Genomic DNA, 21,441 nt, shown 5'->3' with positions numbered 1-21,441 from the left:
GCCCAAAAGGGGATAAAGCTACTTCAGCTAAGAAACCCACCCCCTTAAACACGGATTCCAGAGCACTGAACAGATGGGGTAAAAAAGTATACACCTCAGCTATTCTTGCTATCAGGGCACAAAATTGTTAGTTCGATATACTTAAATATCAGCAACATATCTTGGAACTCAAACAAAAATGTTCCTCCTTTTCTGCATGGGCAGAATCTAAAGATTTACAGGAATTAATGCACTCTGCTGGTTAAGTAACTAAACACACTTTGCACTGCGGTTCTGACACCCTAGTAGCTTATTGCAGGGCAGCAGTCACTGGACCTGTCATTAGAAGACATGCATGCCTTAAGGATTAACCCCTGCCAGACCATGTCAAATCAAAATTGTTGGATGCATCCTTACACAAAGATAACATATTAGGTACTATAGCAGAAGAGGTGTTAAAAAGATGGAAGAGAAAGCAAAATCTACGCAGACTGTAAAAGATTTCTTACAGGTGCAGCCACCTAGGTTCAGCAGGCATTTTCCTTCTAAACGCTGGTCCTTTCCTGCAACTAGTAAACAGGGCCAGCCTAGGCATCTTGGAAACAGACCTCCAAGACAGCGGTCCCATGGGCTGCAGAGATCTAAGCAGTGGACTGCCTCCACTACAGAACCAGGGAGTTCTAAGCCACCCCTTATGGCAAAAACTCACACCCTCCCTACCTCGCCACTGCCCACCATCACATACCCTAGGAGGAAAACTATCACTCAAGCACCTGAGCTACCACTATCAAGGACCAATGGATTCTGAACATTGTGTCTCAGGGGTACAAATTCTCCTTCCACACCCCCACAGGGTTCCCAGATCTACCACCAAATCAGTGGGCAGAGGCTCAAAAGCAAATCCATACCCTGCTCTTGGGAGCAGTAGAACACGTTCCTGCAGAACAAATAGGCCAAGGCTTCTACTTCAGACTTTTTCTGGTACCCAGAAAAGAGGGCACCTGGCACCCCATCCTCGATCTGCCCATTTTTAACATCTCCCTGGTGATCCCAAATTTCAAAATGCTCACCCTCCAGCAGCTGCTACCCATGCTGTCCAAGGACACTAGGCTAGTCACCCTGGACTTAAGAGAGGCCTACCTACACATTCCCATCAGGGAGTCATGCAGAAAATATCTTCACTTCAGGGCAGGATCTCAGCACTTTCCAGTTCTGTGCACTTCCTTTTGGCTTATCTACTGCTCCCAGAGTTTTCATAAAATGCCTGGCTCTGGCCATTGCTTTTTGCAGACAAAGAAATATTCAAATGTATCCCTACTTTGACTGCCTTATTCAGGCAGACAACCAGGAAAAGCTGCTCAAAGACCTGGCCTTTACCTAACCTCCTTAGGGTACACAATCAACGAAAAGAAATCCAAACAGGTATGCGCCATATGCGCCAAAAGAATAATCTTCCTGGGAGCACGTCTGGATACAATATCCCAGATGGCATGCCTAGCACCACAGAAACAAAGTTTCCTATCGGCTTACTTCTCTCAACTGGCAACCAGGCCTCAGCTTTCTGCAAGGGAAATCCTGCAAGCCCTGGGATTCATGGCATCTTGCATACTCCTTATTCCATATGCCAGACTGCATATGAGGAAACTTCACTGTGGTCTGTCTTTCTCCTCTGTAAAAAATGCATGCCTCTGCTATTTCTGCTCATTTCCCCACTGAGCAGCCTCTTTTTTCCCCACTCTCTGATCAAATAGTTCCTCAGAGGAGCTAACAACTTGAGGCCCCCCAGAAGGGCACCAACACCTGCTTGGGACCTTAACTTTGTCTTGGAAAAGCTCACCCTGCCTTCTTTCGAACCAGCTTCTTCTGCAGAGTTAAAATTTCTCTCCTGGAAGACAGCCTTCCTCCTGGCCATCACTTCAGCCAGAAGAGTCTCTGAGCAGCAAGCACTCATGGCAGTGGAACCCTTCATCTTCCATGCAGACAGGATATCCCTCAGAACTAATCCATCCTTCATGCCCAAGGTAGTATCCAGTGTAGCTCTCATCCAATCCATCAATTTGCCCACCTTCTTTCCTAACCTTCAAAACAAGGAGGAAAGGATTCTGCACTCTCTAGATGTGCACAGACAGTTCAGATACTATCTGGACAGGACTAAACCTTTCAGAAAATCTGATCAACTGCTGGTTAAATTTGCTTCAGGGGCAGAGGGCAAAGCCATCTCCCAAGCAAACCATTTCCAAATGGATAGCGCACTGCATCCATTTCTGCTACAAGCAGCATGGTAAGTCCCCCCCCCCCAAGGGGGTTAAGGACCCATTCCACCAGAACAGCCTCCACCTCTGCAGCATTCCTCAGAGGGGTCCCCACCAGGGACATCCTGGAGGCTGCCACTTGGACATCTGTTCACACCTTTACCAAACATTACCACCTGCCTCTTTTCTAAATCCAGGGCATGCTTTGCCTCTGCAGTCTTTCAGGGCATGCTAGTCAGCCCCTAGCTTCCTTCACTGCCTCCACCCTTTTCCTCAGTTTTGGGAATCTACCCAAATGTGATGACTGCAACAGTGAAACACGAAGAGCATAGTACAGTTGTGTACACTTACCATAAATGTAGATGTTAGAGTGTCTTCACTGTTGCAGTCCTGGTTTCCCTCCCTCCTTCCCCCTTTTTCTTTTTGTTAACTTTCTCCCGTGTTGTTCTCCTTTCCTTAAAAGGGATATATTGGTATTTATTTTCCACTGGTGGGGTTCTGCCACCAGAGCCTGGCTTCCTACTTTGGGGGTCTACTGACCGGTTAGGGCAAGAAAAACTGACGTAATGGCATCGGCTGCCTGCCTTTTCACCTCTGACGACCTGACGTCAGTCTTCAAGCGACAGTAACCGACACAGAAATACTAAGTCTCTGGTATTCGGGCTGGCCGAGGGCTACCCCAAGCAGGGATAACCCAACTGTGATGAATGCAACAGTGAAGACACTAACACCTACATTTATGGTAAGTGTACACAACTATACTTTCTTCCACACCACACACTCGCATGCCAACTCACACCTACACACTTCAAAATTAACTTAACTGTGCAAACACATGGCACATAGAAAAAGGACTGAAATTAGAATCCAAGAAATGTATAATTCTCCTCTGCTAGAAACAGCAAATCACTACAGCTTACAGCACTGAACACCCTATTACCAAGCAAAACACAGATTAGATAGCTAGGCTACTGAGCAGTTAGTTCAGTTCTCTCTTCTTTGATCACCAAAAAAGTATCGCTTCCAAATTGATGTCATTGTTCTCTTATATTCAGCCTTGGTCAGACCCATTAGAGAATATAATGAACTACTTTGCACGTACTTTACTAGATACGTTAAAAACTCAAAAAGCTATAGAGGTTCAGAGCCAAACCAGAATCTATAAAGCCTTGCCCCTGTACTCTGCCTTATATTTGAGAGGAGAGATCTGTGCTTCATTTACTACCTGTGCTTCATTTACTGTACTTTTACAAATCCCATTAACCGTGACTGGCTGTTTCTTTGCAAGTCGAAAGTGCAGCCAGCACTTGGCACCAGAGACCTAAACCTACATCAGTAAGTAAAACACAACGGGTAGCGATAGGTTCAACCATGAGTCTCTCTCTCCCGCTCTGGGATAAACTTCCTCTGCAGGACAAGCAATGTGATTGCCTTTAAGATGTAGCTTGACCTACTGGATTGGACTGGAAGTCTCACTAACCTTGAAAAAGGAGGTAAAGCCCAAGGGTCGTCATTTGGCAAAAATCACATGGTCTTTGGTTCAATAGTCTTGTAAAACCTATGATCCTATCAATGATCTGTTTTTAGACTAACAGTAGAGCAAGACACAATTAAATACAATACAACAGACACAAAGGTTTGTGTCTCAGAACCATCACTTATTAGCTGTAAAAGCTCTGAATAATGATCAGACTCTGCTCATATTCTCACCACCCCAAAGGAACTGCTCTTAATGTTATAGCCTCGCAAGAAGGGGACTGCTCTTAGTGTTATCTTGTTAAGAGTATAACTGTAGAAGATAATCCACGATTAACAGATGGAAAATACCATATGTGACACTCAAGTATTTAAGACAAAGGGATTTTTCTTAATTCTGGGACTTCTCTACTGCCTGAAAGCCCTCAACTTCCATCACCAGGGAGAGAACACACTGCAGTGCAGTTGTTATTCGGGCAGGTATGAGGGATTCATTTTCTGGCCTTAACCTTCCTCAGCTGACATGCATGCTTACAGACTTGAGGGCCTCCTATGCCTTCTTCTGAGAGCATACATATTCCGTTATGAAGGCCACCATGCATATGTGTCTTGGCAGTAACAATTGCATCTCTCGAATTCACTCAGCTTGTCCTATACCTTAAACAGCAATGCGGTGAACTGAACTGCTTCTTCCCCACAGGATGGATAAAATGGTACTAGCCACTCACTCCTACACTTCAGCTCTTTCACTGCAAAGATTCCTTGCTGAACCAGAGTCTCAAGTAAGTTCTTTATCCACCTGTCCAACAATGCCACCATAACAAGGTGAAAAAAAAAAAGTTTCCTTAGTCTGAAGCAGAAATAAATAGGCCACAAATCACAAAATGGGACCTCCCCTACTGTTGCTTAAAATACATCCTCTACAAATACACAGAACTCGCATCTAATACAGTCGGGAACACATTTTGCTGGATATCAAACTTGCTGAATTGGTACTACTTACAATTAGAAGTGACGAGGAAAATCCAAATAGCAGTATCATCAGTGTCTAGTACATCTTTGTAAACATACTCTTACATACCTCTGTGAATAAATTGAGCTACTTTTCGGAAATCATCTTCCAATAGTCCTCTGGATGTTAGAGCAGGTGTGCCAAGTCTAAGACCACTAGGCCGCAAGGCGCTTTTATCTCCTATAGCAAAAAATTCATACAAATTAAAGAGAAATTAAAAAGAAAAAAAAAATTCTAAGTTCAAACAATACATCATAAACTATGTCAGTGTTTAAACAAGAAATTATAAGAATCAAACCCTGTTCCTTGTGTTTGTGAGGTAAACACCTTCACTATTACACCAACTCTCAATGCCTCAGAAATAACCATTCTATTTGTTAACCAGATAAGCCCACCAGACACACAGACCCTTTTCAGGGGTGACCTAGGAGCAATATCTGGTTAAATGACTTGCTCAAGGTGACACAGTATACAACTGAGGGAATCAAACCATGTACCACAAGAACTACAGCTTGCAAAGTTAACTTCCTCACAAACTGCCAAACAACTCTACTTGTAAGAAGATTACATCAACACAGATGGCTCTCAAACCCACAATCCCCATCTTAGGAGACCAATGCTTTATTCATTAGGCCTCTGGGGCCTGACTAAATGGCTTGTAATCCTACCAATTGCAAGTCTTTGCTTAGTTGCGTAATCCAATTAAAAGTTCAGAGGTTCTAAGTTTTGCTTACAAAAGGAGGGTTCCAACAAAAGATATAACAATTAAAAACTAAATGACAATCTGGAGATGTCTTTTTGTTTCTCTTTGAAAATCATTCAAACAATGTTTTTAACACCAGCTGTATATAGATGGTGGCTTTTACAGGAATAAACTGTTAAATGCAATTCAAACTGTCAAGAACATTTGAAAAAGCAAAAAAGAAAGATGAGCATATATAAACATTTGTAAATCTGAGCCTAAGAGGATTAATGAAGATGGGGTGCGTGTGTACTGGGGCAGCTGATGTAACATGCACAAAAAGTCTGTGTAGGTGGGGGAAGGCAGACTGATGAGGCTCAGGGAGGAGTGTAGGCAGGGTAATGGTAAGTACATATAGGAGACAAGTGGTTCTGTAGAACAGTGCTGAGAAGGAACAGGATCCTAGAAAACAATATAAAATCAACATGGTACTCAGATGCAGAACACAGACACACCAATACTAATATGCAGCAAGAAGTGGGGCCAGAAAAACTAATACGGTGATGCTGGATTTCAGGTGATCAAGAAGGGTGAGACTTAAATGGAGGAACGGGGTATTCTGCAGGACTGGAGAAAAAAATGAAAACAAAAGGGAACAATGTTACCTTCTAAATTCAGAAAAGAGTGACAATGATGCTTGACAGGAAGCAAAGTACAACAATGGAAAAGGATTTCAAAATAAAAATTTCAAGAAAGAGAAAGTACAGTTGTGTAAGTAAAGTCAGCATAACAGCAGCTGTTCGAATGATCACTGCTGTAGTACCATTAGCTATATGGTTTATAACATCTGAATGATCACTGATGCATTAGCAATACCTATATGGATTATATCCCAAGGATGACAGTCGTCCAGTTTCCAAAGCTTCAGGGCATGCTCCACATGCCCAAACAGCTAAGACAGCTTCAACTGTGCTGTCAGCGCTGTCAAAAGGCTATTTTGGGTCTTTCACAGCTTTCATGCCAACTGAGAGAAGGAGGCTGAGCTGTGAGATGACAAAGCTAGGAGTAAAAGGACACGAAGGTCCATTCCCTGGCAAAAATATACATTATATAAATAAGGGTGGGGTGAGGTGGAGGGAGAGACCGGCTACTGTAGAAGTGATCATTTGAGTATCTGTTATGGAAAGCTTACTTACACAACTGTACTACGTTCATCATATTGATCACTGCTGCAGTATCCCTAGCTATATGGGAAGATTACCCTAGTTTTTTACATCTAGAGAAGGAATCAAGCTTCTAGTACTTTGTAAAAGTATGCGGAGAGGACTACGTTGCTGCTTCTAGACTACCTAGAGTCCAGCCCTTTCCAAAAAGCCATAGATGAATGAAAATCCCTAGTAGAGTGAGCCTTGACCCTGCCTGAATCAGTTTTGTTGAGGTGGGAGCAACAAAAGTAATAGCCTGAGGCAACCATTTGGAAACTGTCTGCTTTGACACAGGTTGTCCCTTCTTACCGTCACAAAAACTGAAAAACTGATCTGAAAGATAGTGAAGAGTTGTCTGTGGACATCCAAGGTATGGCATATCCTCTCCGCCTCGTTTTTGAGTTCAAGAAAGAAAACAGACAGATGGAGAGTCTGGCTTAAAATAAACTTCGATACCACTTGAGGCATAAAGGATTAGTTCTCAAGGAAACCAGGTCTCTGTGAAAAATGAGACCTCAGTAAAAACAGATTCCCATGTTAACCACTTCAAGTCAGCCAAATAAGCGGTTTCAAATGGAGCCAAGTGACAGCTTCAGCTTCTCTAATACAGAATTAAAGATGCCAAGAAGGAGCCACTGGTTTCCTTGGCGGGTTCTTAAGAAACACCCATTTTATAAACATTCTAACATGAGAACACACTGAAAGAGGAGGCTCCATGGACAATCAATGAAGTAGCCGAAAAATGAACCCTGACAGAAGATCAACAATAACATAGCAACTTTCAAAAATATTGTAAAACCAGAGACATCATCTCTGAAAGAGTTCTGGTTATGTTGGTGGCACAGACTACAAAACCTTTTCCATTTGCTTATATACGATTTCAGAATAGCAAGCTTACTCGTCTCCATTAGTACCTATGGCACATCCTCAGATGCGTTGAGGATGTAATAACCCCCCACCCCCCCAGATATTGTTTGAATAGATCAATTTGAGGAAGAGCCCAAGGCAACTGCCCCCGGCCAATTCCAAAAGAAGGGAGAAAGTACAGTTTTGTACCTACCATAAATGTAGATGTCCGAACTGGATAGCATCTGCAGTCATAACAACTGGGTTGTCCTGTCGTCAGGCAGCCCTTCAGTCGGCCGGATTCCAAAGTCCGGGTCCGGCTTCGGCTGATGTCGCACTTCACCCGACGTCATCTCTGTTGGTCTTCGGGTATAAAGGCATCAGCCGACGCCATTTTCCTCAGTGTTTCTTGCCCCAGATGCCAGTAGCCCTCTTGAAGGCTAAAATTTGGATAAATGCCAATGTTTCCAAAAAGATAGAGGTAAACACAAAAATAAGCATGTATGTACATATATACAAACAAATACACCATAAAAGACTCCCCCCACCAGCTAGCTATTAGGAGGGTAAACACCCTAGGAGTACCACAGAGGGGAAGGAGGGAGGGTAATCCTGACTGCAGATGCTATCCAGTTCGGACATCTACATTTATGGTAGGTACAAAACTGTACTATGTCCTTCATGGATGCATCTGCATTTATAACAACTTGGCAGAATACCATAGCCAACTAGGGGAGGAGGAAAAACTAGATTATGGTGTGTTTAGGATCCCTTGCAGTACAGCAGTGGCAAACCCTGCTCGGGATCTGGAATATAGAGGCAAATTATAATGCTTGGCAAATGTATGCACGGAGGTCCAAGTAGCCGCCTCAATAATGTCTTTGGTTGCCACTCCTCGTAAGAAGGCTGTGGTAGTGGCTGTTGCCCTTGTACAATGAGGTCTTATGTTCTGTGGAATTGGTTTTCCATGGAAGGAGTAACAGAATCGTATGCAATTTCCTATCCATTTGGAGATTGTCTGTTTGGAAATAGCTTTTCCTTCCCTTCCTGTTGCATAGGCTACAAAAGCTGGTCAGTTTTTCTGCTACTTTTGTTCTGTCCAAGTAGTAGCGTAGCTGTCTATGTACATCCAAGGTATGCAGTATTCTTTCCCTCTGTTTTGTGGGTTGGGAAAGAAGGTAGGTAGGTGGATTGCCTGGTTTAAAGACACTCTGGATACCACCTTAGGCATAAATGTAGGATTAGTCCTCATGGACACTATCTTGGTGGAAGATTAGGAAGGGTTGTACTGCCATTAGGGCCTGAAGTTCAGAAACCCTCCTGGCTGAGGTTATTGCCAGTAGGAAGGCCGTTTTCCACGATAGATGCTGTAGGTCTGCTGTTGCTGCTGGTTCAAAGGGTGATAGTGTCAACTTTTCTAGCACAAAGTTCAAGTCCCAAGCTGGCAATGGTGGTTTCCTTGGAGGTTTTACATTCTTGATTCCTCTGAGGAACTGCCTGAGTAAAGGGTGTGAAAAAACAGGTGGATCAAAGCTGTATTCTGCTGATATAGCTGATGCATGTATCTTGATGGAGGAGTAGGACAGGCCTGAATGTAGAAGTTCTGCCAGATACTCCAGAATGTTAGGCATATCTATGTTTGACACATCTTTTCCTCTTTCAGTACTCCAAATGACAAACCTTTTCCATTTTCCTGCATAGTTCCTTCTTGTTGAAGGTCTGCGTGCTTCAAGAATAATGTCTTTAACTCTTTGGGAAAGTTCTGGATTAGCTGCTGCTATGTGATGTTCCATGCAGTCAGTTGCAACGTTTTAGGTTTGGATGCATGATGCTGTAGTTGTTCTGAGTTAACATCAAAGGCATCAGGGTATTGGCCACATATTGTTCGAGACATGCTCCTCAGCAGTGGGTACCAGTGTTGTCTTGGCCAGTTTGGAGCTATCAGGATTATCCTTGGACGTTCTTCCTTGATTTTTAGTAATACCTTGTGTATCAAGGGAAGAGGTGGGAATGCATATGCTGTTAGGCCTTTCCAGCTGAAGGAGAGCGAATCCACTTTCCATGCTAGTGGGTGGAATGTCCTTGTGCAGAATTTTTGAGCTGGTGATTGAGAGGGAAGCGAATAGATCTATCTGAGGCATTCCCCATTTCTTTGAGATGGTCTTGAAGATGTCCGGGTGTAGCATCCATTCGTGGGCATCCGATGTGGTTCTGCTTAATATGTCTGCTAGAGTATTTTCTTTTCCGGTACAAATATTGCCTGTAACTGGATGTTGTAGCTGTGTGCCAGGTTCCACAGCTCCAAAGTCATTCTGCATAGAGGGTATGAATGAGTGCCTCCTGCTTGTTGATGTACCACATGACTGTGGTGTTGTCTGTCCTTATCATCAACTGGCCCTCTTTGAGAAATGGTCTGAACTTTTGGATTGCCAGTTTTACTGCCAGCATTTCTTTTAGGTTGATGTGCAGGTGAAGTTGATCCTGCGTCCACAATCCTTGCACGCATTTGTCCAGCATGTGGGCCCCCCATCCTAGGTCTGAAGCGTCTGTTGTGATGGTCTGGCTTGCTTGACATCTGCGAAAGGGTAGCCCTGGGTTTGACTGGCATGCTTGAGCCCACCATAGGAACTCCTGTTTTAAGCATGGAATTAGTGGAATTTCTGTTTCTAGGCTGTGTCTGTGTTGGGACCATAAATTCTTTAGGTATCACTGTAGTTTTCTCATATGTGGTCTGGCAAGTGGGACCAAGATTATGCATGATGCCATGAAGCCCAAGGCCTGCAGTACTTTTCTTGCTGTTAACTTGTTCTGTTTTGTTAGTGCCAAGAAGTAAAGAGGGAGTTCTTTTTGTTTTTCTGCAGTTAGGAATGCCATTTGTTTTACTGTGTCCAATTCCGCGCCCAAGAATGTCCTTGTTTGGGATGGTATCAGCCTTGATTTTTGTAAATTGACTGTGTATCCCAGTGCTTGTAGCAAGTAAATGACCCTTTGTAAATCTGTTGTCAGCTTGCTTTTGTTGTCCCCTTGTAGCAGGCAGTCGTCCAGGTATGGGTAAATTTGAATTCCTGTAGTCTGCAGTGGGCGATTACTGATGCCAGGCATTTTGTGAATACTCTGGGCAGTAGATAAGCCAAAGGGCAATGCTGAGAATTGATAATGCTCTGATCCTGCAAGAAATCTGAGGTATCTTCTGCAGATTGGTCGAATGGGGACGTGCAGGTATGCCTCCTTGAGATCTAGAGTTACCAGCCAGCACTCCTTGCCCAGCATGGGAAGAAGTTGCTGTAGGGTCAGCATTTTGAATTTTGGGACAATGATGTATGTATTTAAGGTGGACAGGTCGAGAATAGGTCTCCAACTTTTTTCCTTTCTTGGAACTAGGAATAGTCTGGAGTAGAATCCCTTTCCTTGTTCTGTTGTTGGCACTCTTTCCACAGCTCTCATGTTTGCTAACTGCATTATCTGTTGTAGAGCCTCTGTTTTTTGATTTGGAGGTAGATTTGGCATTCCTCTTTTGACTGGTAAAGTGTGGAAGTGGAACCGGTAACCTTGATCTATGGTTTGTAAAATCCACTTGTCCTTTGTGATATAGTGCCAGTTCTTTGAAAATAAGGTTAATTTGCCGCCTAATGGAGCTGCTATTTGTTCCCTGGTAGGCGGATTTAGAGTTAAGTCACTGTGGTTGTGTTGTTGTAGTGGCAGTGGTTGTGTCTGTGCCTCTGTTGTTACCTTGCCACTGTCGCCCTCTGTAGGCACCTCCTCTGGATTGGTTTCTGCCTCTGGAACGTCTATTCCTGCCCCTTTGGGATCTTGTGGAGTCAGGAAAGGACCAATTTTGGCAGGCCAGTTCCTGCTAAACCTTGGGGGTTGAACCTGCAAGAAATCTTTAACCGTTTGAACAGATTTTGCCTTTTCTTCCATTTTCTTCATTACCTGCTGGGCAGGTGTACCAAACAAGCTGGTCTTATCCATAGGAGCATCTAATAACTTAGCTTTAACATGATCCGGTAAAGCTTGTTCCTTTAGCCATGCATGCCTTCTTATCATTGTGCCAGTCATGGCTGATCTAAATGAAGCCTCCAGTGCATCATAGCCACATTTTAAGGAATGGTTACTAACCTGTTGAATGTTATTTACCATTTCTAATACATATTTCTGATCAATAGATTCATCAGAGGATAGCTTTTTTGTTAACTGATCAAGCATAAACTCCTGGTATTGTATCATGTGAAACTGACAGTTTAAAGCTCTAGCTGAGAGTAGCTGAGGTGTAGACCTTTTTGCCCCATCTGTCTAATGACCTGGCTTCCCTTTCAGAAGGAATAGGGTTTTTAGCTGTGGTCGCGGCTACTGCCTTGGGACCCTGGGATATAGTTTCGGGGTCTGCAAGTGGGGCCTTGTAAAGGTGGTGATGAGTGTCTGGTACCCTGTAAAATCTGTCTGGTTTGGCAGGGGCTGGAGGTAAAGAATCTGGAGCAGAGCAGACATCATTGAAGGCATCATCCACCACAGAGAGAACAGGAGGTATAGCTAAGGGCCTATGCTGTGGAAGGTGCAGCAAGGTCCCAAGTCTTTTTCTGGAGTCTGAGAAATCCTGCTGCTGCCATTGGAACTGCTCTCGCATGGCATGTAAGGTTTCCCCAAAGGAGAATTCTTCTGGTGGGGAAGCAGCTGGAATGGATTCTTCAGCATCTGAGTCTTCAAAATTGGAGAAAGGAGCCTCTGGCTGGTCTGTTATGTCTGATTCATCGGCAGAATCATCAGAGGACACAGGCTCGGGGGGCTCTGCCCTAGGTCTCTTCTCTGGGGGCTGAGAGGCCCTGTCTGGGTGAGATTGAGATCCCCTAATTAATGAAATTAAATCTTCTGCCAGAGTAAGCATTTGTGAACTAGAAGAGGGCCTGGTTGTAGGGGGTTTAACAGGCACTGTTTTAGTAGTTTTGGCTGCTTTAGCCCTGGCAAAGGCCTTAATGGACATGGCTGCTGGAGGCCTAGCAGCACCACGTGCTGGGGTAGAGACATCCAAGGGAATGGTGTCTGATAAGTCAGTGGCAACCACCGTAGTGGATAAAATTTCTGAGGCAGATTCAAGAGAAGTAGCAGGGGCCTCAGTGGTAGTGATAGATTCAGCTGTACTTTGATCAGTTTTCTCGGTTTCGGCCGAAACCGAGACACTCGCGGTTTGCTTAACCATGGTTTCGGCCGAAACCGCGGACCGCGAGTGTCGGTCTTTATCTTTACGTTTTTTAACAGTTTGGGTAGTCGGAGGATCCGACGGCATAATATACGCAAAATCAGAACCGAAAAACTGTTCAGCAAACTCCGACCGACGCCTAAGCGTTCGTCGGTTGAATGAAGCACAGGCCGAACAGGCTGCTACGTCGTGGGCTGGGCCTAAACAAGGCAAACAATGAGTGGAAATTTTTATGAGGTATTTGTTTCCCACAGGTTAAACAATTAACTTTTTCTGACATCGGCTGAGGCAAAAAAAGAGTCCCCAACGGGGTACTTAGCTTTAGAAGTCTTCGAAGTAGTATTCGGTAGAAGTAATCTCTGGATCCGACCGACCGGCACTTGCGGACAGCTTCTGCTTCGGGCGCCACGCGGCAAGAAAGACTGAGGAAAATGGCGTCGGCTGATGCCTTTATACCCGAAGACCAACAGAGATGACGTCGGGTGAAGTGCGACATCAGCCGAAGCCGGACCCGGACTTTGGAATCCGGCCGACTGAAGGGCTGCCTGACGACAGGACAACCCAGTTGTTATGACTGCAGATGCATCCATGAAGGACATCTACTGCTGCCTGTGCCAGAAGACAGTCATTACAATGATCCAGTGGGATTTCTTTTCAATCTTCAGAAGTACCTGGATATCAGTGGACAAGGTGGAAAAGCATACAGGAACATTCCTAAGGAAAAGAAAAGGCATCAAGTCTTCCAGGCCTTCTTGCATGGAGTGTTGGAATGGAATTTTGCCAGCTCATTTTTCAGAAAGGTAAAAAGGTCTACTTGTGGAACTCTCCACAGTTGGCTCAAATCTTGGAAGACTGCATGATCTAATTTCCATTCATGAGGGTCTGCCTTTGTCCTGCTCAGCTTGCCTGCACACAGTTTTGCTCAGATGAAATGTAGGATGCCTGTAGAGAGAGATTGTTAACTCTATATCCCATTCTAACAAGGCTAGTCTTCATAAGGGGTAAGACCTGGTTTTCCCTTGCTTGTTGGTATACCACACCACTGTGGTACTATCTGTAACCATTTGAAGAGGACCAGGGGACCAGAGGTGATTCAGAAAACTGAGTGCATTGATAAGATAAAGCATCTCCTTGATGTTTTTGTGCTCGTGTCTCAGACACCTTCCACTTTTATTCCTTTTAATACGGCTTCCCAAGCAATGTCCAAAGAGTCTGTGGTGACAGACTGCTTTGGAGCAGGGAGGGAGAAACAAAAGCCTGGATTTAGGAACATTTGATGTTTTCACCAAGTGATTTCTTTTCTGACAAGTCCCACAACTGGAATTTAGAAATAAGTGGGTGTTGGTGCTGGGACCAGACAGACTTCAGACACCACTGTATCCTTCTAATATGGAGTCTTGCCAGGGTTATCATGAGAATCCTAGATGCCATGAGACACAGACTCATGAGGTACTCCCTTGCATAGACCAAAGTCTGAGTGGAAAACCCTTGAAATAGATTTAGATATAGAAATCTTGATTAACTTGTTCTCCTCTTGTGGAAGAAAAGCTCTTTGAACAGAAGTGTCTAACAGACACCCCAGGAACACAATCCTGTATGATGGAGTCAGTGTCTTTTGAATGTTCTCTTGGAATCCCAGCTTGTACAAGAGATCTCTCACACAAGAGATTCATGACACTTGAAAAAGACTCCGCAAAAATAAGAAAGTCTAAACATGAAAACATTTGGACACCTAGTAGTCTGCAATGAGCTGTAACTGGAGCTAGTCTTTGTGAACACACTTTGTGCAGTGGACAGTCCAAAGTGCAAGGCAGAAAACTGATGATGTTATCCAAACGCACAAAACCTTAATAAATGCCCTAAGCGATAAGCGTCTTTTAGATCTAGTATTACTGGACAGCTTAAAAGAGGAAGAACAGAACAGGTTGTCATGTGACAGCATTTTGAACTTGAACACCATCACATGCTGGATCTAGCTTTGTTTGTGTAACTTGAGCACTAATCCAGACATTCTCTAAAGTATTCAATGGTATTTATTACTGCTTGGTTGTAACTTGATTAAAGTGTAGCTATCATTCAAGTCTTTTGGATTAAGCACTTGGGCTTCAGACCAGTTGTTTTACATTAGGAAGGTTTGTGGCAAGCACTGTGGTGGCAGGACAGGTAGCTTTCATCCTTCTAAGTTGGGAACTGCTGATTGAGAGCCCAGTGTCCAAGTGTATTAGTTCTGGTTTAGGCACTTGGGCTTCAGGCCAGTTATTTTACATTAAGAAGGTTCGTGGACTGCACTCTTGTGGGAGAAGAGGCTGGACTCTGCCCTTCTGAGCTGGGAATTTTCTGGTTAAAGGTTTATGGTGCCTGAATATTTGAACTGTATCTTACTGAAATTGGTTCACCTTGTTTGCTCTATCATAGACTAGATCCAGGCCTACTGAATCTAGCTTTGTTTATATACTTGTTGTTTGTTTGCTTGTTATTTCCCTGGAAGCTAATTCACCTAATACGCAACTTCTCAGCTTCTGTGGATCACTAGTGATATCTGCATTGCTTACTGTACTTATTTCCTTGTTTCACTTGAAAGAAAGTTACTGTTTGTCGTTTTGCATTTAGTTACTTGTATCACATTGCACTCAAGTTACCTGGCACTTGCTCACTAAAGCAATTATATAAGTCAGCACTAAAAATTAAAAGCACTACACCCTCACTCCCCACTGGCCCTTGTTTTCAATTAAGGATTTCCCAATATTATTCTAGCATGTCCAAAGGTCAGTTGTCAATCTCCTCTCCGGTCCAGCTGGTGAATCTGGGAATCTTGAGGCAATGTTATAACTGCCTCATGTACACAGACAACCCTCTCCTCCTCCCACATAACACAAATACTTGCGAGAGATGCAGCTATTTAGCCAAACTGGAGGCTGAGCTCTCTCAACTCAGGACTGGCAAGACCAGACAGGAGGAGAAGGCAACTACACACACCACAAAACCAGCCTCACATAATGCTACCACTCCACTGAATCAAACACATAAACACACAAAGACATACTCGAGGCTCTGAGTAAAATTTACCTAAACAGCAGAGGCCTCCAAAGCAGACACCCAAACAACTGCTACCTCAAGACACCCCACAAGCAACACATAAACCACAAAAGCAGTGTGCAAAGCAGTCACAGCCCTTAAGGCCAAATACAACACCAAACATACTTGTCATAGGTGACTCCATAGTCAGACACACTGACGTCCCACTCACCAGGCTGAACAAGGAGAGGGTCACAGTAAGCTGCCTATCGGGCGCTAGAATCCGCCACATAACACAAGCACTGGTCACTCCACAGCAAGTACAAATATGACACAGTCATTGTCCATGCTGGTGTGAACGACCTGAGACGTACCTCCCTGGACTGCATGAAAAGAGACATAGAGGAGCTCTCTGATTATGTAGCCCAGGCAGGTATGACCCTAACCCTGAGCAGTATCCTTCCTTCACCAAGAATGATGCCACAATATAGAGACAAGATGATCAGCTTTAACAATTGGCTTAATGTCTGGTGTCATTCAAAGGGGATCCAGTGTCTGTCTGCCTGGGATGACATGCTTGACAAGCCACGCTGCTCGCAAGGGACGGCTTGCACCTGTCACCCTGGGATTCGGATATTGGCTAAGGCTCTTGCCACCCCCATAGTGCCTTTTTAGGCAAGGCTCAAATTCTAAACCTACCACCCTAGAAAACAAAAATGGGAAGAAATTGAGGGTAATGCTGCTCAATGCCAGAAGTCTAAATCTCAAAATGCACGCACTTCGAGGCCCTTCTCAGTATGGAGAACATCGATGTCTGTGCTGTAACTGAAACCTGGTTCAAGGCTCCTGAGAGCACCCGGCACTATTAGGTTTTACCTCATATCATGCGTTCCGCCCCAAAACCCGGACCACTCCACAAAAGGAGGGTGTATCCATATTCATAAAGGATACTCACACCTCCAGGTTGGTGGCAACGCATGAAGCTTCGAAACCATCCAGGTGCAACTAACAATAGGCAAAACTGCTCTACAAATTGTAGCATGCTACAGGCCACCCTCTCAAACTCAGGAACCCCACACAGCCTTCCTGAAGACACTGGAGGGTATAAATGTATCTCCAAACACCATCATATTAGGTGACTTCAACTACCCGAATATAGACTGGGAACATTACTCAAGCCCTAACTTTCTAGCCCAACGGTTCCTGGAGTTCATAAATTCAAATGCCATGGAACAGCTAGTCACTGTTCCCATGAGAGGAGAAAATATACTAGATCTCATTGTCACAAACATGGGGACAAAATGCTCCACACCGAAGTATATCCCTCATTGGTGAGATCTGATCATAAACTAATCTCACTGGAAATCCACATCCCGCCCCCACCCCAAACAAAAGACCATAGTGAAGAACTTCTCTAAAGCAAACTTCACACTACTCAAGACTGGTGTGGTATCCTTCAAGGCCCCTGAGTCAGAGGAAACCACAACCCAAGCTGCGGAAGCCCTTACAAATGCCTTCTATGAACACCTCCAGGACTGCATGGATCAGGCAATCCCAAATAAAACCAAGACTCTTTCCACAAAGGGCAAACGTCCAGTCTGGTGGACCCCAGCCATTAACAAACTTTACAATAAGAGGAGAAAGCTATTACATGATAGAACAAAATCCATAAAAGGGAAGTCACCCCTGATCATTATTAGTACAAAATTACGAGCACTCATAAAATCAACTAAGGCCAATTTTGAGAGAAAAATTGCCATGGATTCAAAGGACAATCATAAGGCCTTTTTCAGCTATGTTAGGAACCTGGGTGGAAACTCACAGATATGCTCAGAATTAGTCCAAAATGATACAAAAATCACTGAACCCACAGACATTGCCAACATACTGGCAGACAGGTTCAGTGCAAACTTCACCCCCCTCTCCCCCCCCTAAAGGAGAGATAACTATCCCAGCTGAGTGTAGCCTCCCGACATCTCAAATGCGCAGGTGAAAGCTGCTCTCTAAAGCTAAAAACACAGCATCAATGGGACCGGATGGTGTCCCCGGCTGTGTGCTACATGAGCTAAATGAGGAATTAAACCCGCACATAAGGCAGCTGTTTAATCTCAGCCTTACCACAGGATACGTGCCCAAGGAGTGGCGTCGGCAACTGTGGTCCCACTCCACAAAGGTGGCGCCTCACGGACCCTGGTAATTACCGCCCCATAAGCTTAACAAGTCTAGTCTGCAAAGCTATGGAGAGGATCATAATGGAGCTCATAAACAAAGATATAGGGGACTTGCAGACATTGGACCCGACCCAGTTTGGCTTTGTCAAGGGAAGATCATGCCTTTTGAACTTGGTCGACTTCTTGAAATAGTCACCAAGGCCATTGATGAGGAAAGGCAGTCCATACAGCCTACCTTGACCTTGCAAAGGCTTTCACACAATACCCCACTCGGGTATTGTAGAAAAACTTACCAGCTTAAATGTAAACCCATATGTCACAAGATGGGTTGCAAACTGGCTTAAGGACAGAACCCACAGGGTTAGAGTTGCTGGCGCTGTGTCAGACTCCAAGCCGGTCACAAGTGGTGTCCCACAGGGCTCGGTCCTTGGCCCTATTGTTTGGCATCTACTTCTCAGAAGTACAGGCCAACATGGGAGGACTTTGGCTGACAAAGTTTGCAGATGACTGCAAACTGGGCGCCATAGTGGAAAGTGCATCGGACACTGATATCCTTCAGAAGGGACTCACGGAAACAGATAGCTGGTGCCAGAGCCATGGCCTGAAGTTAAACGCCAAAAATGTATAGTCATACCCTTCGGGAAAAACAAGGTAACCCCAAGCTACCATATAGGTGGCAATCCACTAAGCACAGAAGAGGTTATCAGGGACCTGGGGACCCAGGTTGACAGTGGCCTTTCTTTGACACTCACATTGCTAAAGTGGTTAGAAAGACCTTCTACATTGCCCACCTGATCATGAAGGGATTCACATCCAGATCTAGTGAGGTCATTGTTCCCTGTACTCTTCACTTATCAGACCAATGATCGAGTACAATGCCCCATTCGGGATGTATCTCACCCGACATCTGCAGCAATTGGAGAGACCCCAAAAGTTCCTCACCAAAAGGATAAAGGGACTCCAAAATCTGTCATATGCTGCCAGATTGAAGAAACTCCAGCTCTATTCAGTCGCATACCGTCTGCTCAGAGGTGACATGTGCCTGACATACAAGGCCATGTCCAACCCGGAATTAATGGACATGCTCCACCTCAAAAATCCAAATCCACCAAAACCACTAGAGCAAGCGACTTAAACCTTAGCACGGATATAAATAGGACGTGCTGGAGGGATAGATTTATCACTCAGAGACTCCCTATGCTGTGGAATAAAATCCCGGTCCATGTGAGGCAGAGCACCTCGCTGACTCTGTTCAAGAGAAATCTAGACCTGTGGATGGGAGATCGTAGGTTTACCCCGGGAATCATCTCTGGGTCACTGCTGGACAGAGGCACAACAAACTAATGGGCACAGTATTTTTTCATATAAGGGGTGGCGTAAGCCACAATAATTTGGGCTAGGCTTATAAATGCCTTAGGGCAGATAGCCTAGTATAAACCTATGAACCTATGAACCTATGAACACATTGGTTTAGGAAACATCCAAAACTGGTCTCCAGGCATTTTCTTTCTCTAGCACCAAAAACATCCCTGATTAAAAACTTTTCCCCAACTGGAAAGGAGGAACTAGTTCCACCATGTTGTAGGACAGAGGGGAAATGCAGGAGTTTCATCTGGTGAATGAGGAATTTCTCCCTAAAAAGGGAGGACTTTCTTCCCACTGCCATCTGTAACCTTGATGAATGACCTTCAAAATCCATTTGCCAAACTATCTGTTGCCTTAGAGAAAAATGGAGAGTCAGACATTCCAGAAAGGATAAGGTGTTGCCAGGGTGGAAGGGGGGGGGGTTGTCCCTTAAACTATCATTCTAACTTGTTTGACTTTTATTTATTTTTTTGGGGGGGGGACTTCCTGCTTTCTTTTTGGAACCACTTTGCCACTGCTTTTAAAACAAATGCTACCAGCATTTTGATGAGAATGTAGGACGAGAGGATACCGAATTCCTTGAAAAAATGGAAAAGGAAGGCTGAAAAATCTGAGATCCCCTAAAATCAGTTTACTCCTCATCACATTGTTGATGACCTCTGCTACAGATGGTCCAAAAACTAACTATCCAAAGGAGAATTTAAAATCTCATTTTTTCCATTTTTTATGAGGGTCTGAGAACACAGCCAAGCAAATCTCCTCAATACAGTACCACTGGCCATAGTCCTTGTAGTGGTATCTATAGAATCATAAGCACACTTTAAACAAGGACTTATGAACTGTGAACTGGAATAAACTTAAACCACTCAAAGCAGATTTCTCTTCATAAAAAAGAACTGCAGATACAATGGTTCCTCATATGTTCACAATTAGCTAGAATAAATTTTAGAATACAAGCCTGGCAATTTAATATTCTGAAAAATCAAAGCTGCAGAAACATACACTCCCCTCCATACTTACTTTACCATCCTTGTCAGAAAGGGAAAGAATGGAATTAACTAAACGTTTAGCAGCAGGTTGATTAACTATAGCTACAGATGCTGGGTCAGGTTTGGGTTAAATGTATACAATCTTCAAAGACTGAGGAACCTTGTACAGTCTGCTTTTTTAGAGAGACAGCAGGCTATCAAGGAAATTGCTGGAAGTGACAAAGATCCTCCAATGCTGACAGCACAGAAGGGATTGGAGAAAGTCCTGGAAATTCTATTTGTAACAGCTCATAGTATCTTCCTAAAGGACTGAAAGCTCAGTGTTCTCTCGCTGAAAACACGTGCACATTCTGGAAATAGTCTCAGAGAAAAAAAAATCTCTCATAAGGCGAATTAGATACAAAGCTCTCCTCAGAGTATGAATCAGAAATCTGAGAAAACACTGCATCTGTCTTTTCATCTTCCTGTCTAGATTCAGAATCTTGAAACTTCATGAAAAGAGGAACCCCTTTTTCATTTACCAGAAATCACCTTATAAGGAGGAAATCAACATCCTGAATAAGACCAGAGCCAAATTTAATAAACTACTCCTGTCCAGAGGGATTCTAGTATGAGTGGATAAATGCTTAGCTTGTTTCGGAGCGGAAAATTAGAGTAAACAAGGTTTATTAATGGCGACAATAGCCTACCCTGGGATAGGCACAACATCCTGGCTGACATGGGTAGACTTTCCTAACCCTTCTGCCAAGACTAACAAGAGTAGCTCTTCCTTACCCCCTGAGAGGGCCCCAAAAGCCACACAGCACAGTCAACCCCCAGTCCATAGTGGCTGTGGGTGCTATACCAAAGAGATCTGGGGGAAAAGATGACTGCTCTGAGGAACCAAGGTAAACTGCTAGCCTGCTGTGGCGGCAAAGGCTGTTTGCTTAACTTTGCGGCTGGAAGAAGAGACTGATCAAACGACTGGTAGTGTTTCATGGTCAAGCTGAAAACTTTCTTGGGGAAATGCAGTTCAAGATGGCAAAACTTCAAAGTCCCAAAAAGTAATTTTCTCCATTAAAAAAAGTACTGTAATAAACTTTGCCAGCCTCAAAAAGTAAAACAATTTATCCATAGAAAAAGTAGTTTTAGTAGGTAACTTTTAAACTGACAAAAAAGTGTGCTCTCATTTAAACAGAGTTAAGTCTTGTGACGGTCCATTAAAACAAAAACCTCTTACCTCAAAAACAACTTTAACTAGAAAAGTAACATTAAA

At 44.0% G+C, this 21,441-nt stretch overlaps 1 protein-coding gene across 2 annotated transcripts in view; it reads right to left on the bottom strand.

Moving 5' to 3' along the window:
• SHMT1 (serine hydroxymethyltransferase 1) overlaps positions 1 to 21,441 on the bottom strand; it is a 437,170-nt gene that overhangs the window by 56,732 nt on the left and 358,997 nt on the right. For both annotated transcript variants that reach the window (XM_044089588.1, XM_044089587.1), the window contains exon 11: positions 4,789 to 4,899. In XM_044089588.1, coding sequence (XP_043945523.1) covers positions 4,789 to 4,899 — 111 coding nt within the window. The remainder of the gene's footprint in view (positions 1 to 4,788; positions 4,900 to 21,441) is intronic.

This window comes from Protopterus annectens, chromosome 12.part0 (assembly GCF_019279795.1).
Source record: "Protopterus annectens isolate FY-2018-M chromosome 12.part0, PAN1.0, whole genome shotgun sequence".
Taxonomy (NCBI): Eukaryota; Metazoa; Chordata; order Ceratodontiformes; family Protopteridae; genus Protopterus; species Protopterus annectens.
The sequence above is the reverse complement of the archived record's forward strand: the minus strand, read 5'-3'. Positions and strand labels throughout refer to the sequence as shown.